Source organism: Nelusetta ayraudi, unplaced genomic scaffold, assembly GCF_046127955.1.
Source record: "Nelusetta ayraudi isolate G7.1 ecotype Tasmania unplaced genomic scaffold, CSIRO-AGI_Nayr_v1 ptg000019l, whole genome shotgun sequence".
Lineage (NCBI taxonomy): Eukaryota > Metazoa > Chordata > Actinopteri > Tetraodontiformes > Monacanthidae > Nelusetta > Nelusetta ayraudi.
Window position 1 is genome coordinate 2,567,255 of NW_027466069.1, and position 18,746 is coordinate 2,586,000.

General features: G+C 45.7%; 1 protein-coding gene across 3 annotated transcripts in view; it reads left to right on the forward strand.

The window, feature by feature from the left end:
- Positions 1-18,746, forward strand: part of arhgef25a (Rho guanine nucleotide exchange factor (GEF) 25a) — a 48,674-nt gene that overhangs the window by 23,539 nt on the left and 6,389 nt on the right. For all 3 annotated transcript variants that reach the window (XM_076026273.1, XM_076026274.1, XM_076026275.1), the window contains 7 exons: positions 8,135-8,442; positions 8,873-8,983; positions 13,908-14,032; positions 15,028-15,094; positions 15,529-15,632; positions 15,885-15,954; positions 17,768-17,857. In XM_076026273.1, coding sequence (XP_075882388.1) covers positions 8,135-8,442; positions 8,873-8,983; positions 13,908-14,032; positions 15,028-15,094; positions 15,529-15,632; positions 15,885-15,954; positions 17,768-17,857 — 875 coding nt within the window. The remainder of the gene's footprint in view (positions 1-8,134; positions 8,443-8,872; positions 8,984-13,907; positions 14,033-15,027; positions 15,095-15,528; positions 15,633-15,884; positions 15,955-17,767; positions 17,858-18,746) is intronic.

Consider the following 18,746-nt stretch of genomic DNA (forward strand, 5'->3'; position numbering starts at 1 on the left):
TGTCCATCACTCAGAGCCATTTGATAAATCCTCATCAGGAGGAGTGTCTAAGCGGCGCGAGGCGTCGCTCCGCGGACAATGGGATTAACGGCGTGGCACGCTTTGTTGCCGTGCGCTGATGAAAATGCCACACGGGCCGGCTGAGAGCGCTGATGGCAGGAGGCTGACCCTCATGCCTCAGTTGAGTGTAGCACTTGACTGTCTACTTTGCCTGTGCCCGGAATGTGTGCCCAGTGTGTGTGTGTGTGTGTGTGCGTGCATAAAGTAGGTCAGTAGGAGGACAGGAAATTTCTGTTCCCCTCGTCCGTCTGCGTCCTTGTGTTTGCTAGTCACTGACTTTATTGGATTTTTACTATCACTTCATCGTCAGCACTTTGTCTTGTACTCAATATCCCCGTCGGCCCCTCTGTTGTCTTACGCGCTTTGTTGCCCACGATGTAACATAGGCAATAAGCTAATCGCACGCTCACAAGTACGTTTGCCTGTTTGCCTTTAGTCGCCTTGTCCAAACAGAAGGTTTCACTTGCAGGTTTGTGCGCAACTTTGTTTTAATGCTTCTCCGTGTCACAAGTAACGGCTGCTTTTCCCATGAAGTCATTTTTCCTTTTTCTTCTTTTGCTCTTCGCTCAAAAGCACCCATAAATTTAACACATTTTCATTTCAAGGGATTTTTAGACGAGGGCTAAGTTGCTTAAGTCACGCCGTCAAAATAATCCCCAGGAAAACTGATGAGCGGGGGAAAAAAAAAAATACTCAAGACATTTTCCAAAAAGGCTTTTTTGTCGCGTTGCTGTCATCAGTCGTTGCCAGTTGGTTTTGCGCGGCGTGCTCATGCTGCTCTCAGCAGCTTCACGGCACTGAATTGGAGAAAGGCACCGTCTGTCCTGATCCCGGGTCAGTGCCAGACCGGGAGTCTGAGAAACAGAGGCTAAAGGGGGCAACAGAGGTGGGAGAAGGTCGAGAGCCCAAGAGAGTGAGGAGTCCACAGACAAACACACAGGAATGACCCAAAGTCAAAGGACGAAGAGGCTTTTTTCTCTCCGTAAGATGTCCAGTCATCGCCAGAGGTTTACGATCAGATCTTAAATGTAAAGTGCGGTAAATGATCTCTCTGCTGCGCTCTCTCGCTCTCTCTATTGGCCAAGTTCATTAGAGGACACCGGAGCGCTTCCTGTCCAGGTATTAAGTGCACCGTCGTCGTCTCAGCGGCCTCTCAGTCTGCACGTCCCCGCTGCATGAGTGCAGCCCAGATTCCGCCGCTTGCTGGGAAAGCGTGTCCATTTCCTCTGAGTAGGCGAAATTTAATATATAAGCGAAGCTGGGGTGGGTGGGGGGAGGCAGGGGCTAGCGGGGGGTAGTGGAAGGTAGACATTAGTGATAAGAAAGAGAAAAGAGAGAGGGAAGAGAAGTTGTATATGCAGTGTTTATGAAAGATGTGGACGTCGATACGGTGGCGGCCTCGGACTTCCTCCCCGCGGCTCCGATCGGCCGACGGTCGTTCTCGAAAAGCTCTTTCCGAACGACCCCGCAGGGACGTGGGCGACGGCGTCGTGGCCAGCGCGCAGCAGCGTCCAGCAACCTCGGGTTAGTCGTGGCTAGTTTTAGCCCAGGGATGTTATTAGCCACGCTAGCTGCTCTGAGGCAGCCACACCTTTTTTTTTGACAAAACTCCTGCAAAAGTTAGACAGGAACTGGCGGGGGGGGGGGGCAAAGTGCTTTTCCGTCGAATGTAACGTTGGCAGTGTTGGCGAGTAATCCATTACTAAGTAATCCACTACTGCAATTAAACTACTTTTTTAGTAACAGAGTAATGTAACAGGATTACTCTGGCAAAACTGGTAATCATATCATGATTACTTTATCAAGTAATGACTCCGTTTCTGAAATATTTTGCAAGCTAAAAATGTTATTATTATTATCCAAAAAATGTCTGAAATTTGGAAAAACAATTGAAAACCATGATGTTGCAGATTGATGATGCAGCCGTCCTTGTAACGTCATTGATATGCGACGACGGACCAAAGAAAGCATGGTGGTGGCAAAAGAAAAAACAGCAACTGCGTTTGATAGCTGGAAATACAAACAAAAAAAATTGTTTTGAGTTCATCTCGTCTAAATGAAAGAATACTGTGGTTCGTTGTGACGTTATGTGCAGGAAACAAGACGTTCTCAACTGTTACTTTGTCTTTTTTCACTGAAGTTTTACTTATTAAACAAAGTAGTTAAAGAAATAATTTGATTACTTTTTTAAGGAGTCATCGGTAATCAGTAGTTGGATTACTTTTATGGAGTAATCCCAACAACACTGAACGTCGGCCTCTAGTTGAGGTAAAACTGCAACGGCTGCAACATAATCTAACCTCTTCAGCAGCCAACGGACTGGAAGTCACATCCTGTTTTTCTTCTTCCGGGGGTCTTTGAAAGGCAGACAGCAGCGTATCGCTTCCTGGCTTTGTCAGCACTAAAAGGAAGCTGCTTAAGTGTAGAATCCTCCGGAAAAAAAACAGAAAACCCTTTCTTTCCAATGCAGGCGAGACAGATGGACCTGACTTCAACAGTTGAAATCCGAGCGACCCAGCTGCCCTGTGAGGATAGCCAGCAGGTCGTGTGTCTTTTTAAATAGAATATGTGCTAAATGAATCACGGCGGTCTGCATCTGCCAATGTTGCAACCATTTTCTTTAACAAAAATCAAACGGCGTGGCTGCAGGGCAGCGCTGTCTGAGCCGCCGATCGTTTCTCCCGCCGTGATTGACAGAGAGCTCCTGGGAGAGGAGGCTGCCATACAAGTTTGCTCCATTACAGCCGGAGCTTTTAGCCTGATCTGTCTGCTCAGCGGCGCTCACTTACGGAGCGGTCGATAACAGGAAGGTGGACCAAACTTCCATTGGGAAGGTTGGGGGAAGGGGGTTGGGGGGGAAGGGGGTGGGGGTGGCGGAGGGTCAAACACATCACGCCAGAATCCTTTGCCTCTGCACTCGAGCGCCGATATCTCAGTTTCGCACATTAATTGCCAAGAAATGGGTCCAAATTATCAAATTATCTCGATGTTCATGTCCAACAATCGGAAGCTTTGAGACCCTCGGATGTTTCCCCACATGACCGGGCCGAGCCGTGCCACGGATTGCCGCTGAATGATTCGATTGACTTTTCTTTTTTTTTTTGACTGAATCGGAAACTATGTAGTGCAGAAACATTTGGAAGAACGTCATGTGAAATATTAAAAAAAACAAAACAGTAGATATAAATCGAATCCAGTTGTTTTACGCGCCTTGCCTCCGGCTCTTTTCATTCTATTACACGAGAGCGGAAGCCGTGGCAGTCGCCATCGAAGAAGGCGCAAAGCAAACTGCTCAGCTGCGATTTGCAGCCCCGCAAACACAGATCGGCGACGAAACTGACACGGCCGTAGAGGACAAAGGAAGCGGGGCGACCGCAAACGGCAAATAATCCGATGGCGCGACGCCATCAAGCAGCGAGCGCTGTTGTGGCTGGAGAGCTTCAGGGAGGTCTGGAACTACTTATCAGCACGAGCCCACCGGGCTCTAGAGTTACAGAGCATCGCGACTTTATTCTGGGCGAGCCACCCACCCGGCGGCCGCTCCGCCTCTCAGACTGACGAATTAGGACGTACCCACATGAGTGGAGAGCCTGGTCTTAAAGCTCTGAATGCTAACACATCTCCCAGGCCGTCAAGCGCTCGTGCGCGACACCCGTGTGTTTTCACTTAGCGGCGAGATCGAAGTCGTGTCAGAGGAGCAGCAGAGGGAACCGTCAGGCGCATTTGTCGACGCAGGCGCTGCAGTTGCACAATAGAATCCCTGCACTTTTCCATGAATGATTGGTTTGTTCTTTGGATGGAAAAATTTACCCGCTGACAGAGTAAAGATCTTAAGAATTCTACTTCCCTCCTTTTACATTTGCACATTAAAAGTGCCCTGTCACGCCCACTGTAGCATCTTGTTGGGGTAAATATCCAACACATTGCATAAAGATCTCCAGAAAAACAACATTTTTAGCCTACTGTTCACAGCCTCCTGAAGAAAAACACTTTACTTTGACAGCTCACCAACAGGCAACAGACCGACTAATGTTTTAAAGCACTGGTGGAGTAAGTAAGTGATTTTTTATTTTTATTTTATTGAATTATCTTTCAAGATGTTTGCAACACTTGCAGGAGACAAAAGTCCTGCTTGAGAAGAAAGTTTGACAGATAAATCACACATACTGTGTAAGGGCGGCCCAAAGTGTTATATAAAATATTTCTTTTCTTTATCTATTTTCCAATGGACGTCCACACTAAACAATGTTTGAAACTCTTGGTTGTGTAATAAAATATTTTGTCTGGGCCAGGCCAGTTTATATAAATATATAATATAAACTTCAGCCCCATTTTCTCCCATTACTTTTATTTGATCCTTTTTTGTTTTTGTACTATTCATTTCCAGCCATTATCTCTTTTTTTTTTTTTTCACTAAAAACTGACTTTCCATTACTGGAGCGGCTGAATGCAGCCCTGCAGCCCACTGTCCTGCCGCCGCCGATTATCACCGGCACACAAACAATAGTCAAGTCGCATTAACAAAATCATGCCGGGTAATCTTTTCTTAGCAGCTCCCCATTATGGAGATGAGTGTCACCGGGCATTATCAGCATGCGGCAGACACGAGCCGAGTGGAACGGATTGTTTCTCACCCCGTTTCCACTGTGTAGGTGTCTAATGGTATCCAGCTCCTCATCTTGCAGCGTGTAGGTAGGCAGCGGAGGCGCGTCGCTCCCTCCGGGGGGGAACGGACGCTAATCAGCTTCCTCTGGGCTTTTTCGGTGCGATTCCGAACGGAGTCTCTGAAACGGCTGGTGAGGGTCTCACGAGGGTGAGCCTCCCACTCCAACCCAACCCACGGGTTCGGAAGAGATGCCGTGTGACAAACACCGCACTTGCTATGTTCTGTTTTTATAGCCTTGTGCAGCCTTTTGCGCAATGAAGTATCCAGAAAAAAAACAACACATTTAGCCCTCTGTTTACAGCCTTCAGTAGAAAACGCAGAGTTTTAGCTCTTCCTGCTAACACTGATGTTCCCTGTTGGACCGTCTGCGTGTTTTGAATGGAACAAAAACAAGATGGTCTCAGATGGTGGAGCCAAATCTTGCCTGGGCAGTGTTGTAGTGCCCTTTGTGACATCATAAAGGACCTAGTACCACAATTATGTGTTTCTCATTTTCTTAAAAAAGCAGGGCAAAGATAAGAAGTAAGACTTTTTATGAGTGGTGAGTTCATTGACAACCTGAGGACAGAAATTGTTATCAAATACTGGTAAAGCAGACTCTCTCTCTCTCTCTCTCTCTCTCTCTCTCTCTCTGCTATTTTCTTGACTCTCACTTCAGTCTGGAGCTGGTTAGACGCCGCGTTGCCGGTTGTGTCTCTGCACCGTGACCCCTGAACTCTGGCCCGACTGAACCGTGTGCAGGAGAACAGTGGGAAACATGAGCCTCCAGGCCTGGCACTCGTTAGGAGCTCAGGGTCGGGGTTATCACATGTGCTTCAACATCTCCCTCCCTCCCTCCCTCCTTCCCCTGCTTTCTGCAGCGGGGCGACCGTCAGAGACGCCCCGGGCAGCGGCTCTCAGATGCTTTCTCCACTCTTCTTCTTCTTCTTCTTCTGCCTTCTGAAGCCGAGACATTTCGCAGAGGGCAGCGGCCCGAGATCAGACTGTTGTTTGGCTTCTTTTCATTCAGATTCAGAGTGTCCCACCAATCCCCCCCCCCATCCCGCTAGCTCTCCTTCTTGCTTGTACCCTCCTCTGATCCTTGTCTCTTTCCTCTGTTCAATCCCCCTGGTGCCCTCGGCTCAGATAGCGTTTTCACAAAGACGGGAGCAAAAGCAGAAAGAAAAAACTGAACAGAACCTGCTTGCACAGTGTACTTGCAGGGTAGAAGCTCGCAGGAAGGCAGTGCCTCTGCATGACAAACACACAGAAGTCCGGTTTGGTTTGGTACCAGGAAAGTTAGAATAATATTTTCTAACCCATAGCAGGTACGGTGTTTTTCTGCAATCATGAGCTGCTTTGCCTGAGGTCACCTATTTATCAAACACTCTCTGGCTGGTTTATACCCAGATGATGTTTGCATCACTGAATTTTTTTTACACGAGTGACCGCTGCATTGTTATAACATGATAACCGTCGGTTTATTCTGAACACAAACGGTAAGATTGAGAAAATCTGTTGCTTTGCTCTCAGATGACCCTCACTCAACATCGTGGCTATTTCCGTCTGATTGCCGCGATAAGATCTTCCTCTGAGGCGCGTTAGGAACACGGAACGAGGTCAGTGTTCTGCCTCCCGTAAACAAAGTGAACGGCGCATTTCTTTCCTTGTACCCCCCCCCCCGCTGTAACCGAAGACACCTTCAAGCGACGGCAGCCTCGGCCGCGTAAATCAGAAGTGGCAGCGGGTGCTCGGCACCAGAGTGCTTCTCCATCTGCGGGCAGAGAGGTGCGCAGGGGGGGTCAGAGGTCAAGCCCAGGTCAAAAGATGAATAGGAAGCGCGGCCCTGTTGCGTTGGGCACGCAGGAGATAAAACGCAGTGGGGGGGCGCGCCGGCTTGCAGGAAGAGCGCCGTCAGGCCGGGGCGGAGGGAAGTGGCGACAGCGGCGACGGAATGAGGGCGGCCGGCGGTGGGAGACAAGGCAGGAAAAACAAATAGTCCCAAACAAGGGTCTTCCCCTTCACAGAGCTCGAAACTGGATGTCCGGTCCCAGCGCACCCACTTCCCATGTCCTCCTGACATCACAGTGCAACGGCTGGTCATGTGATCCGACGGACAGCTCAGACAGCAGAAAAGCAGGACAGGACGTCTCCAGTGGCGCAGGCAGCTGCACAGCTGCGTCCTACGGCCGGGGTTGTAAAGTGTTATTTCTGTTGTGCCTCTACTTCTGCGTTGACACTTCCACGAGAACCCCAGTCCTCAACCTGGACAACATTGCAAGATTTTTGCGCAGCTATGAAGGCCATGTATATATATTTGTGTGTGTGTGTGTGTGTGTGTGTGTGTGTGTGTGTGTGTGTATATATATTACATTACATACATACATATACATATATATATATATATATATATATATATATATATATATATATATATATATACATGTATATATATATATATATATGTATATATATATATATATACATATATATATATATATATACACACATACATATATATATACACACATACATATATATATATATTTATACATATATTTGCAAAATGTATTTCACCTTTGTTTTCAAACAACCATCTGTGTCTATCCAGTCACAGAGCTACCCAGGAATGAAAAGTGTGCACCACTTTACATCTGTTGCTCGCTCCACTGTGCTAAAACAAACAGCTCTGTAAATCAGACCTTTATAATGTCACAAATGGCACCGATACTCTACTGATGTCTCTCTCAAGTGACAACACCCCCCTTCCAAACAGATACAGGGTGCAACAACAGTGGTTTTTGCAGCGGGCTGGAAACACAGGATGAATTAAGCTGTTTTCAGGATTTGCAATAATCAATTGTGTGGATGAAAATATGGTGTGTTACAGCAGTTTTAAAGAGAATTTCCCCTTTTTCTGTTTCGTGAGAGAACATTGATTTATTGACTTGGAATGTGCACTTTAGGGATGCAACTAATGACTGCTTAGATTGTCGACTAGTCAGTGACGATAGAAATGGTTTTGTCAGGTTGAGTGTGAAATGCTGCCAGACTTTTGATGTTTTCGGACTTGATGATGCTGATGATTTTTGCTATGTTTCCCAGTTGATATTAAGCATGTGCAACACTTAGAACAGATCGTAAGGAAGCAGGGTGACTCAACCCTTCATGACTCAGCTTGGGAAAAACAATCTTATTATCGTAAGATAATAGGTGCTTTTCCACACCATGAAAAAACACTGGCGATGACGCAACCGACAAATATTCGACAATTAAATTTGTCAGCAAAAAATTGTCATCCATTTTTGCCGCCTACGTCGACTAATCGTTGAACTTTTGAACTTTTTGAATCCTCGCGAGTCACTTCCACACTGCCACTCTGCGCCATTTCACTCGACTTCTCCCCCTTCTCCCCCTCTCCGCCTCCAGACTCGTACTCGGCGGCCGGCAGCGAGGGCAGCATCTCCACCTCCGTCGTGTCGCTGCCTCCGCAGGCGTCAGGCAGCTCAGCGCCCAGCTCGCCGGGGTCCAGGCGCTCGGTCAGCACGCTGAAGAAGTGGCTCACCAACCCAGTCCGAAAACTCAGCGCCGGCGCCACGGCCAAGGGGGAGCGCCAGGTCCGCAAGCTGGAGGGGAAGCCTCCCCCTCTAGCATCCCACAGCCACAGCCAGGACCTGGGCAGCCCGCCCAGGTCGGACGACATGCTCACCATCCTGCCCGTCACCCACAGAGAACTGGTGAGGGATGACTTCACCTGCATTATTATGACTTTTCCTTTTTACCCCTTCCTTGGATCACAGCACAGTCGAGTCGTCCCACCTCAAAAGTAATCTCATTCCCACGAGTTATTACAGCTCCGTCTTGTAAACTGGTTCTCAAGTAAACATTCAGTCTTCAGTCTCAAATAAACACCAGAGCAGAGCCAACATCCTGAACCTGCTCTGCTTATACAAGGTAGCTTAATAGCGTCAGCGCCGTCGCGGGTCCGATGTTAATTCACGGTGGGCTGAGAATTATAGCAGGTGCTGCGCTGCTGTTGTTATGATCAACGCAGCCCCCAGAAGCTCATAACGCTATGTTCCTGTGTGCCGCGCTCCAGCAGATGTTTTGCATATTGTTTAAATTATGTCTGTTTCACACTCTTGCATGCATGCGTGTGTGTTCCAGGAGTGGAAAGATGGTCTGGCGAGCCCAGAGGACCTGTCGCCGGCAACACTACAGTCCCCGAACTACATAACTGACTCCATGATAGGCTGCTCATCACTGCCCAACACTCAGGTCTGTCCTCATGACGCAAACAAATAAAATAAAACAAACACCACACAACACAATTCTCACCCGGCAGTGTCTGACAACATTTTTCAAAACTGTTCTCTCATTCAAATATTAGCCAGCAGATATTGTTTGCTAAGATAAAGCGTTGTTTATCTTGAGTTTTTATGAATGCGTAACCAAATTGGTAAGGACACAAAAGGCACGAGAGAAGTGGAGTGACGAAAAAAAAGCAGAAAAAGACCAAGAAGAAGCAACTGGGGGGAAAAAAATCAATTGGGGTTGTTTAAGAGACCTCCATCAATGTCGCTCTAGTCTAGTGGCAGTTTAATCAGAACTAGACAGGAGTTCACATTAAAAATTAAAGGTTATTTATTTTTATTTTTTTAAAGTTCAACCAGTCACCTTTCACATTTTCCAAATGTCTTTAGTTGCTTATTTATCAGATGGTTACATGAGATCAATTAACAAAACAATTTAGAAATGTTTTTCTAAACATTTGACCCAGCTTATTTTTGCAGCATTTCAGCAGGTTCAAATTGTTTGCATTGTTATTACTAATTTGCATTGCTTGGATGCGGGGAGGTGACATTAGCACTGTTTTCTTCATGGCCCTGCAGCCGGATCTGGCAACCACCAACTGTAACAGCTCAACCATTAGGTTAAATCAACACGCAGATTTTTCTTCTTCTTTTTTTTTTCCCTGCAGAAGCTGCACACACGCAAACACACACATTGCCACAAAAGGCAACCTACAGCAGCACACAAAGAATCCGACGCACACATCCGCAGCGCAGGCCCTCCTGGAGGGGATCGATGCATCAGACGACCAGGGGGGAATTCTGACCTGTGTCATGCATGACTCACAGCCAACATGTTACAAAACAACATGCCCATGAAGGGGTGGGGGGAGAGGAAATAATATGAAATGGCAGATGAGAAGAAAAGCCGACTCCATTTCTGTTTGGAAGGTAGCTGCACAACGGCAAGGGGGGGGGAAAGCGGTTGTTTTTAAAACAGGACCCTTCCCGCCGTGGGATGGGCGCATTAAAGCAGAAAATGAGATTCGCCTGAGCAGCGGTGATATTGCATGAATCATGTGTGACAGAGCCCCGATCAACAGAAACCATGGAACATCTGCAGTCGGTAGAGCGACGGCACGGCAGCTAATTGTCGGTGTCAACAACACATCAAAAGCCACTAATATGGTTACATCAGTGGGACGAGGCCTTGTGTGCCGCGCTGGGTTTTTTTGGACTGCCAATCGTTGGCTAGGAGAGAGATTAAGTTATGTAGGTCAGTCTTCTCCAGGAGGCGGTTGCCATTGTCCCGGCGTTTACACTGAGGTGCCATTTGTTTTGATTTGTCTCTAATCTCGAGAGCACCGCAGAAAAAAACTGTTCCAGTCATAATGTTTATTCTAATTCGGTTGACGGACGCAAAAGGGAGACATATATATATATATATATATATATATATATATATATATATATATATATATATATATATATATATATATATATATATATATTTTTTTTAAATGGAACGCAGACGCATTGATCTTCAAATTACATTTCCCAAGGAACAGTTTGTGCACTCTGTTGCATTGACTCGCTGAGATAGAATGACATAGACACCAGTGATGTGCAAGGGAGGTCAATTAGACACTGACTCTATAAGAGGGTTCATTACTAATGTCCTGTAAACTATCAAAATAGTATTATTTAAAAATTACTGTTTTTATTTTAAAGGTGAGTGATATATAAATAAAACTATAACAAATAAAGACCAACATATTGAAAATATCTTGCACACGGTCTTACCTTTACTTGTAAACAAAGTTGATACATCTTTCCTTCTGGGCGAAAATCTTTCTGACTTTCTTGTAAAACTCCTCCACATCTTTTATTTGGTTGTGAAGGTCTCTCCGTTTCAATAGGGATTGTTATCAGGCATGGGAAAATACGAGAAACGGCGGAAAATGTCCAAAATAAACAGGCTGCTGTCCTGCACGTTGACTCTTGTCCGTCGAAGAAGAGCGGTGAGAGAACGCGCATGTAAAACAGGTCCGCGGGTTCTCCTACGCCCCCTTCAGTCAGGCTGAAGGGCTGCGCTTTTATACCCCCGTGCTTTTTCACTGCGGTTCTGTTTCATACATTACCTACTTTATTGAAAAAAGCCTGCAGACATTACAGTGACGACAAATGGCAATAAAACACGCTCTCAACCTGGTTTGGAAGGAATTTGATTTATTGTACTTCCATGTATTTCTTTTTTTTTTTTTATATAATTTTTGTTTTTTACTATCCGTGATGAAAGGTGAGGCTCCCTGACCAATGGTTGCCATTAGAAATCCTCAGGGAGGGAAATGATGGCATTAGAAAAAAATAAAAAATAATGGCTGGATGATGTTGTTGTTTTGCAACCCCCATTCCAATCTGTTATTTCCCAGTGCCGGCAGTGAGGCTGTTAAATTGCCGTTAGCGCCACCTGACACCCACTGTGTTGTTCCCAAACATTGTCAACACCTTCTGATTTGTGCTCGGTGCGTTAAAGACGCAGCGTGTTGCATCCTTAATATGACTGCGGGGGCCACCAAGAGGGAATCAGCAAAAATCCGCAATATTTGCTGATCCTCCTACGTTTCCTCACGATCAATGCAACAAAAATAACGTCCCCTTTTATGTTTCCTCCTACTCCATCGTCTCCATCAGCTTATTCGCTATTCGCAAGGACACACTTTCAGATATATCTATATATCTTTACCTCAGAGAACTTTTATAGTATTAGGTATGAAAAAAAAAACATCTATAGGAAACATATTTAGCCCTCTGTTTGCAACCTCCTGAAACACACACAAACACATAATTACAAAGGGACAGAAACAAAGGTTTTTGTGACCAAACTGTCATCAAATACACTTTGTAAATACTTCAGCGAGGAAAGGATTCGGGTTTTCTCATTTCTGACCTGTTTATTTGCTGGAGACTTAGAGACTTACATGATTGTTAGATAAGATTGCAGAAGTGATTTTTTTTTTTTTTTTTTTTTTTGCACAATATCAATCTTTTAAATCAACCTTTGAATTGATTTCCAAAAGGTGAGCAGCGTGAAGTATGATACGTGAAGTGGTGTCTTTTGGACTAAAAGAAGGTGTTTTAGGTCTTTATTGAACAAGCACATGACTTCACCTCCAATACAAATTGTCAGTTTTTTTTTTTTTTTTTTTGTTCATTGGTTACTAGCAGAAAGCACGACTTGCAACAGAGGCCGCCGTTGAGGCGCTGACTCCTCCTCTGGGGCTTTGGCACAGCACATCTGGAAGTGATCAGGGAGCCGGGGGGGACCTGTCAGCCGGGGCTGAAGCCCTCCTAGCGGGCCAGGAGGTTGGGGAGGCGAGGCTCCTAGCGGAGCCTCTCACATCACACTTCCAGGGACCGAGTCAAGTTTGAAACCGACGCGCAGCAAACACGTCTGTCACAGAGATGGCAGGTGAACGCGCCCCCCCCCCCATATACTTATACGTCCATCAGTCAGGTCTATTTGTTTCTTCATTGCGCAGCCGCCTGCCAGGGGGACTCTGCTGAGGGATTAGCCGCGTTGTCTCCTGTGGTGCACAGTTTGCAGCTCTGTGTATGTGCTTAAGGCGGGGAGGTTCTGCTCGGCCTGAACAATGGAACACACACACACACACACACACACACACACACACACACACATCTAGGTGAAGACAGACAGCTGCCTCTCTGTGTTTACATAACCAGGAAAAAGTGAATGGCCCTCTGACAAAAAGGCTGAACAACACTGCTAAAAATACCTGCAAAGTCATTGTTAGTTTATACAATTGTGCAGGTCAAGGTGACATTGTGTCATTCTTATTTATTGATTTTTTTTAACAGCCCTTTCTTGACAAATGTGCTTATTGTGAGAGAAACGGGTTGGCTAAACACATGGCTGCAGCTGTGAATTAAGTCTCTGCGGGCTTTGTGCAGTTTGCATAATTTTTGCGCCAGGACCCCCCGACAGGATGTGATATCAATTCTAGGAAGAAGCACTAACAGGAGGAGGCCATGTAACACACGGACACAATCGATTAGAGCAGCGTAACCTTGAGTCCCGCACGCTTGGCTATTTTCAGTCAACAGGGCAGCGCTGACACAGATTATCGCCGCTATGGTGTCACAGAGGCGGGAAAAAAACAACGACAAAGATCTGTGTTATGCACTTACATGCACTACGGCAACAACATTTATATTGTTAGTTGAGGAACACCAGAATCTCTGCCCAAGCAAGTCATTGCAAGGCTGTCGTTAAAAATCAATTTTCAAATCCGTTTTCTTCATCCACAACACCGGTCGATGAATCAGTCTTGAATCATTAACAATTAATTGAAGATGGGCTTTTCTCCTCTCTGTGAACGAAAAGGACAGTGACAAAAATCGACGGATAGCACTGACAAAGTGGCTTTTCCACAACGCAGGCCCTTTAGCGCAGTGCGTAGACAGTGCAACCTGTGAAACTCACCAACATGGACTGGAAAGAAAGAGAGGTTACTCTTTCAAGGAGGCTGGTAATGCTGATTTCTTACATAACATGGGGCCGTGGACTATCTCCCGATGCATCTGCGCGGCCTGTTTTTCCTCTTTCCATCCTTTACTGTCCTTTGCTTCATCCGCCGCCGCCACACAGCACGGATCATTAACTGTGACCATCTGAATCCAATCACATCGTTCCCTCTCAGCTCTCCACGGTCACGTTGGCAACCTGCATCATTACCGTCCCTCTCTCCCCTGTACATATATATATTTATTTTATTATTTAAAATTATTTATTTTTTCCGTTATCAACCCTTTCATCTTCCATCTTCTGCCCTCACTGAACAGCATGTCTCTTTGTCTGTCTACCTGTCTGTCCGTCTCTGCCTCGGCAGGACACGCAGTCTACCAGCGCTCTGCCCGACGACAGCGGCTCCGTCCTGATGGATGACACCTCCAGCCAATGGTCGGCAGCCGCCGACTCGGAGGAAGAGAGGAAGAGTGCCTTAGAGAAGAGCATGTATGTGGTTTTTTTTTGCAATATACAAGTTGTATGTGTCTGCGTTACAGCTGAATTACGGTCACATGGATGTATTGCCATCTATCTGCATTCATCAGGCATCTTTAAAGACAGTATTGTTGTTATGTGTGTAGCACATATATAGCCATACTCTCCTCCTCAACACACGCACATACATAATACGCAGAAACACACAAGTTCAAGTACCAGTGAATTCCAGCAGCAGACCTCAAAAGTTAAAATTTTGGTGGAAAAATGTATCAGTGAATCAGTGAAAAAAACATTCAATACTCAATATTTTTGTCAGGGTATTACAGTCTGGACCAAAGATGAGGCCTTTTTGTTCCTCCTGCACTCCAACTTGCAAATGTCATGATGTTAAATCTATTGTGCGTTTTTGCTGCCATATTCAAATTCAAATTGCCCGCAGACCATTACAAAGGCACTTGAACCTTGGATTGTCCTCACCCACAACACAGACAAAGAGAGAGAAAATAATAATGAATTAATTATAATTTCCCCCCCCCAAAAAAAATCTCCACGTGCGACACTCATATAAGTAGTTGAATCTCAATCATAAAGGCATCAGCTCAGGAGAGGAAACCGCACAAATTGCTCTCCTGGTCGGGGAAGAGCAGCTCTTTGATTCACGGGGATGATCAATGCATCAGCCTGGTTACTGCTCTCACCGGTTGAGGCCAGCGTTAACCTGATAAAACCACCGTGACCATTTCTTTTGCTTTATTCGCTCATTCAGGAGCCTGGAGCCCCAGGTCGGCTCTGATCACACGGCTTTAATTCAACAGTTGGGGTCAGAAACAAAGCTAGAAAGTTTTTCCACCTACTGCTGAATTACATGGAGTAAACTTTATGTGATTATCTACAAGAGAGGAGCATCACCCAGCCTCCTCCACCACCTTCTTGCTTGTGAAATAAGCTCTGAGCTGTGAAATGAACCCTCCAACACTGATCCTCTCTCATTTGTCTGGTGGCAGGTACGTCTTGAAAGAGCTTATCGAGACGGAGAAGCACTACGTGACGGACCTGGGACTCATCGTGGGGGTGAAGCTCACAGTCTTACACACACTCACGCACACGCGCACGCGCACACGCACACACACACACAAATCCAATCTGCAGCGACGGAGCGCAGGGAACTTAGTCATCCTGTCAGAGCCGACTCCAAATCCTTATCATCACAATTCCCCCACTTCCCTCCACACTTTGGTCTGCCACCATCCCACCGTCTGCCGCTCTTAAGCAGATTTTCGGAGTTATTACTTCAAGAGTATTATGTTGCGGGTCGATCCATCTCCCCGGCGCGGCCTGGAAATAGCTGGGGAGATGTGTTGGCTCAGAGACGAATTCTTGCCTCTTGGAAACTTAATGACGCTGGCGACGTGATTGATGCAGTGCGTTGTCATTGTTTTTTTTGTTTTATTACTATAGGTGCAGACAGACATAAGCAGCTTCTGTACTGTTCTTTCATTTTGCAGGGCTACATGGGCACCATGAGCTCTAAGAGCATACCGGAGGACATGAAGGGAAAAGACAAGATTGTTTTCGGGAACATTCATCAAATATTTGACTGGCACAAAGAGTGAGTCAGACTTTTTTTTTTTCTTTCGAGAAAACAATAAAAATGTTCGTAAACATGGAAAATATGTTGAAATGGAAAACAAGCAAAAAAAACTGCCCAGTGTTGTTTGTAAGTCAAAAGAAAAGAACAATAGAGCTGAGACTGACATTCCACTTTAGAGATGATGGCGTGTGTATTTGTGTGCGTGTGTGCGTGTGTGTGTGTGTGTGTGTGTGTGTGTGTGTGCGCTTGTCTTGTCTTTTCGTTCTGCAGCTACTTCCTGGAAGAGCTGGAGAAGTGTTTGGCAGAGCCTGAAAGGCTGGCTCAGCTCTTCATCAAACATGTGAGCATCAATACACACACGCGCGCATGCACACACAATGCACACGCGCAAACACACAACACACACACACACAGGCCCTTGTCAGTGGAAATATGTGGCTCCGCTTCCTTCTGCTGTTTGGTGTGAGTGTAAATAAAGCTAAGAAAGCACACAGAGCTCCTGTTTATCCTGCACCCTGCTCGTCTTCCTCCTCCACCTCTTCCTCCTTCCCCTCCTCCTTCTTCTCCACCTCTTCTTCTCCTGTCGACTGCCAGCGTCACTCCCCCCCGCTTCCCTGTTACTGATACGTCTCTGTCTGGGCTGGCTGTATTTTCACAACAGCGCGCACCGGCAAACACTCGGGCGGGCGCGCACGTGCAGACACGCGCACACGCATATGACATGCTGGCTGCTCTCCAGTCTGGCCTGCAGCGCTGAGGAAACACCAGGGGAAAAAACAGCCTGAAACAAGAAGGAACAAAACGTCGGCTCAGGTTCTTTGACACCAGGATAATTTTTTTTTTAAATCATTTCACATCTTAGAGCTCCCACATAAATCTGATATGTTATTTTTTTAACCAAGACTAAAGTGGAGATGCCTTTAGGGTCTATGTATCTGGAAAATCTTTAGACCTTGCCCATTTAGCCCTCTGTTTACAACCTTCCTGCAAAAATTACTCCGTTGTTTTTCTTCCTGCTAAATGTGGAATTCTCACATCCCCGTGTCCCAACTCAAGTCGAGCAGTCTTAGCCCTGTGTTTACAGCCTCCTGCGAGAACACTTGGATTTTTACCGTCTACATTGTTTGGATGGGGGCGAACGAGGCGATCACACAGGGCGGAGCCAGCACCCGGCTGGGTGTGGCTGCCCTGGGAGACGCATCGGATCCGAGCTGTGTGTTGTTGGCATGAACTATTTTTTTAAGTGGAGCAAGCAAACAAAGCGAGTCCCCAGACGGTGAATTTTTGCAAAGTGTGGGGCCTTTCAGCGTGAAGTGAAAGGGCTTCGTATAAGGCAGAGTGAGTCCTCAGAGCGTTTTGAGTGTTGCTGTAAAGAGAAGAGTTGCTTCATAGTTACTGTGGGGGTCACAGGGCCTGTGCAGGGAGCATGATTTGATTTGCCCACATTGGTTAAGTGGTGGCACATGCATACAGTGCAGGCAGGATGGGTAATTTCACCAAGTCAGCTTTGCTTCTCGTCCAAAGATAATTGAGTTACCGGTGCGGCTCTCTCTCTCTACACTCGACTGTCTATAGCCCTTTAAACAATTCGATAAGGCCCGGCCCGTTGCATAATAAAAAAAAAAATCAGCAATGAAATAAGGAAACTTCTAGCCAAGTCAAAGCTGTAAAGCGTCAAACTGTGGGCATGGGTGAGCAGGAGGGAGAGTAAAGAGGCGGCCGGTGTTAAATAAAGCGTGTCCATGTTCAGGTGGAGCAGCTCCGGTGGTTTCTAGGTTACGGAGCCGCCGGGCTTGTTGCTAGGTACAGCCTTAAAACGGCAGGCTCTAGTTACACTCACCGTAACCTGGGTGAATTATACATAACCCCTAATGCTCATCTGCATGAGGCCACGGCGTGGCTCCCCCGCCTCCCCTCCATCCCCCGCCGCAGCAGCGTGTCCTCTGCCTCGCACCAGTAAGTCTCAGCTAACGGCAGGCAGCACTGTCACGCCCCCCGAGGTGATCCGTCAGACGTTCACATCTGCTTGTTCTCACTCGCTCGCCGCAAATACGATGTAAAATAGATTTTCCTTTTCCTCTTGCTGTGCAGCCGGCCAAGCTGACTGAATGGATTTGTGATGAGACTTTTTGTTTTTGTTTTTTTTGTTGCAGGAAAGGCGTCTGCACATGTATGTGGTGTACTGTCAGAACAAGCCCAAGTCTGAACACATCGTCTCGGAGTACATTGAAACATACTTTGAGGTGGGTCCTGCTGAAAAGTTCACTTAAATTGAACAAACCAGTGAATCTATCTATCTACTGTATATATCTATCTATTGTATGAACATAACAACATCAATGGTAGGTTAGTGTCATTCAGTGGTTTCTGGCCTGATGTCTCGGTATCTGACCCCTACCAGTGGGTTAGGGGTCAGATACCACTCTTTAGGTTTGATACTCAAACACCAGCAAATTAATATAAATAGTACTAATTTTGCATAAATATCTTTTTTTAATTTTTTTTAATCCCTAATAAATATTGTTTCCTAGTACCAATTGAGGTGCAGTGTTGTTGGTATTACTCCATAAAAGTAATCCAATTACTGAATACTTCTTTAAAGGTAATCTAATTACTTCTTGAACTACTTTGTTTCATAAGTAGTCACTTACTAATTACGTTAGTTAAGAAAAAAATACAGTAGCAGTTGAGAACGTACAACAAACCACAATATTCTTTCATTTAGACGGGATGAACTCAAAACAATGTTTGTATTTCCAGCTATCAAACGCAGTTGCTGTTTTTTCTTTTGCCACCATTTTTAAGACATTTTTAGCTTGTAAAATATTTTGGAAAAGTAATCGTTACTTGATTAAGTAATTATGATATAATTACCAGTTTTGCCACAGTAATCCCGTTACATTACTCTGTTACTAAAGAAAAGTCGTTTAATTACAGTAGTGGATTACTTAGTAGTAGATTACTCGCGAACACTATCGAGGTGTTATTGTGCTGTGTGATTTTGATATTTAATAAACATTATTCCAAACACACATTATTGTGAAAGTGGATGTTGAAGCTATTTAATGTCTCTGATTTTTTCCAAAGTAAAGACATTCAAATTTAAAATTGCTCATTTTTTATTTATTGAAA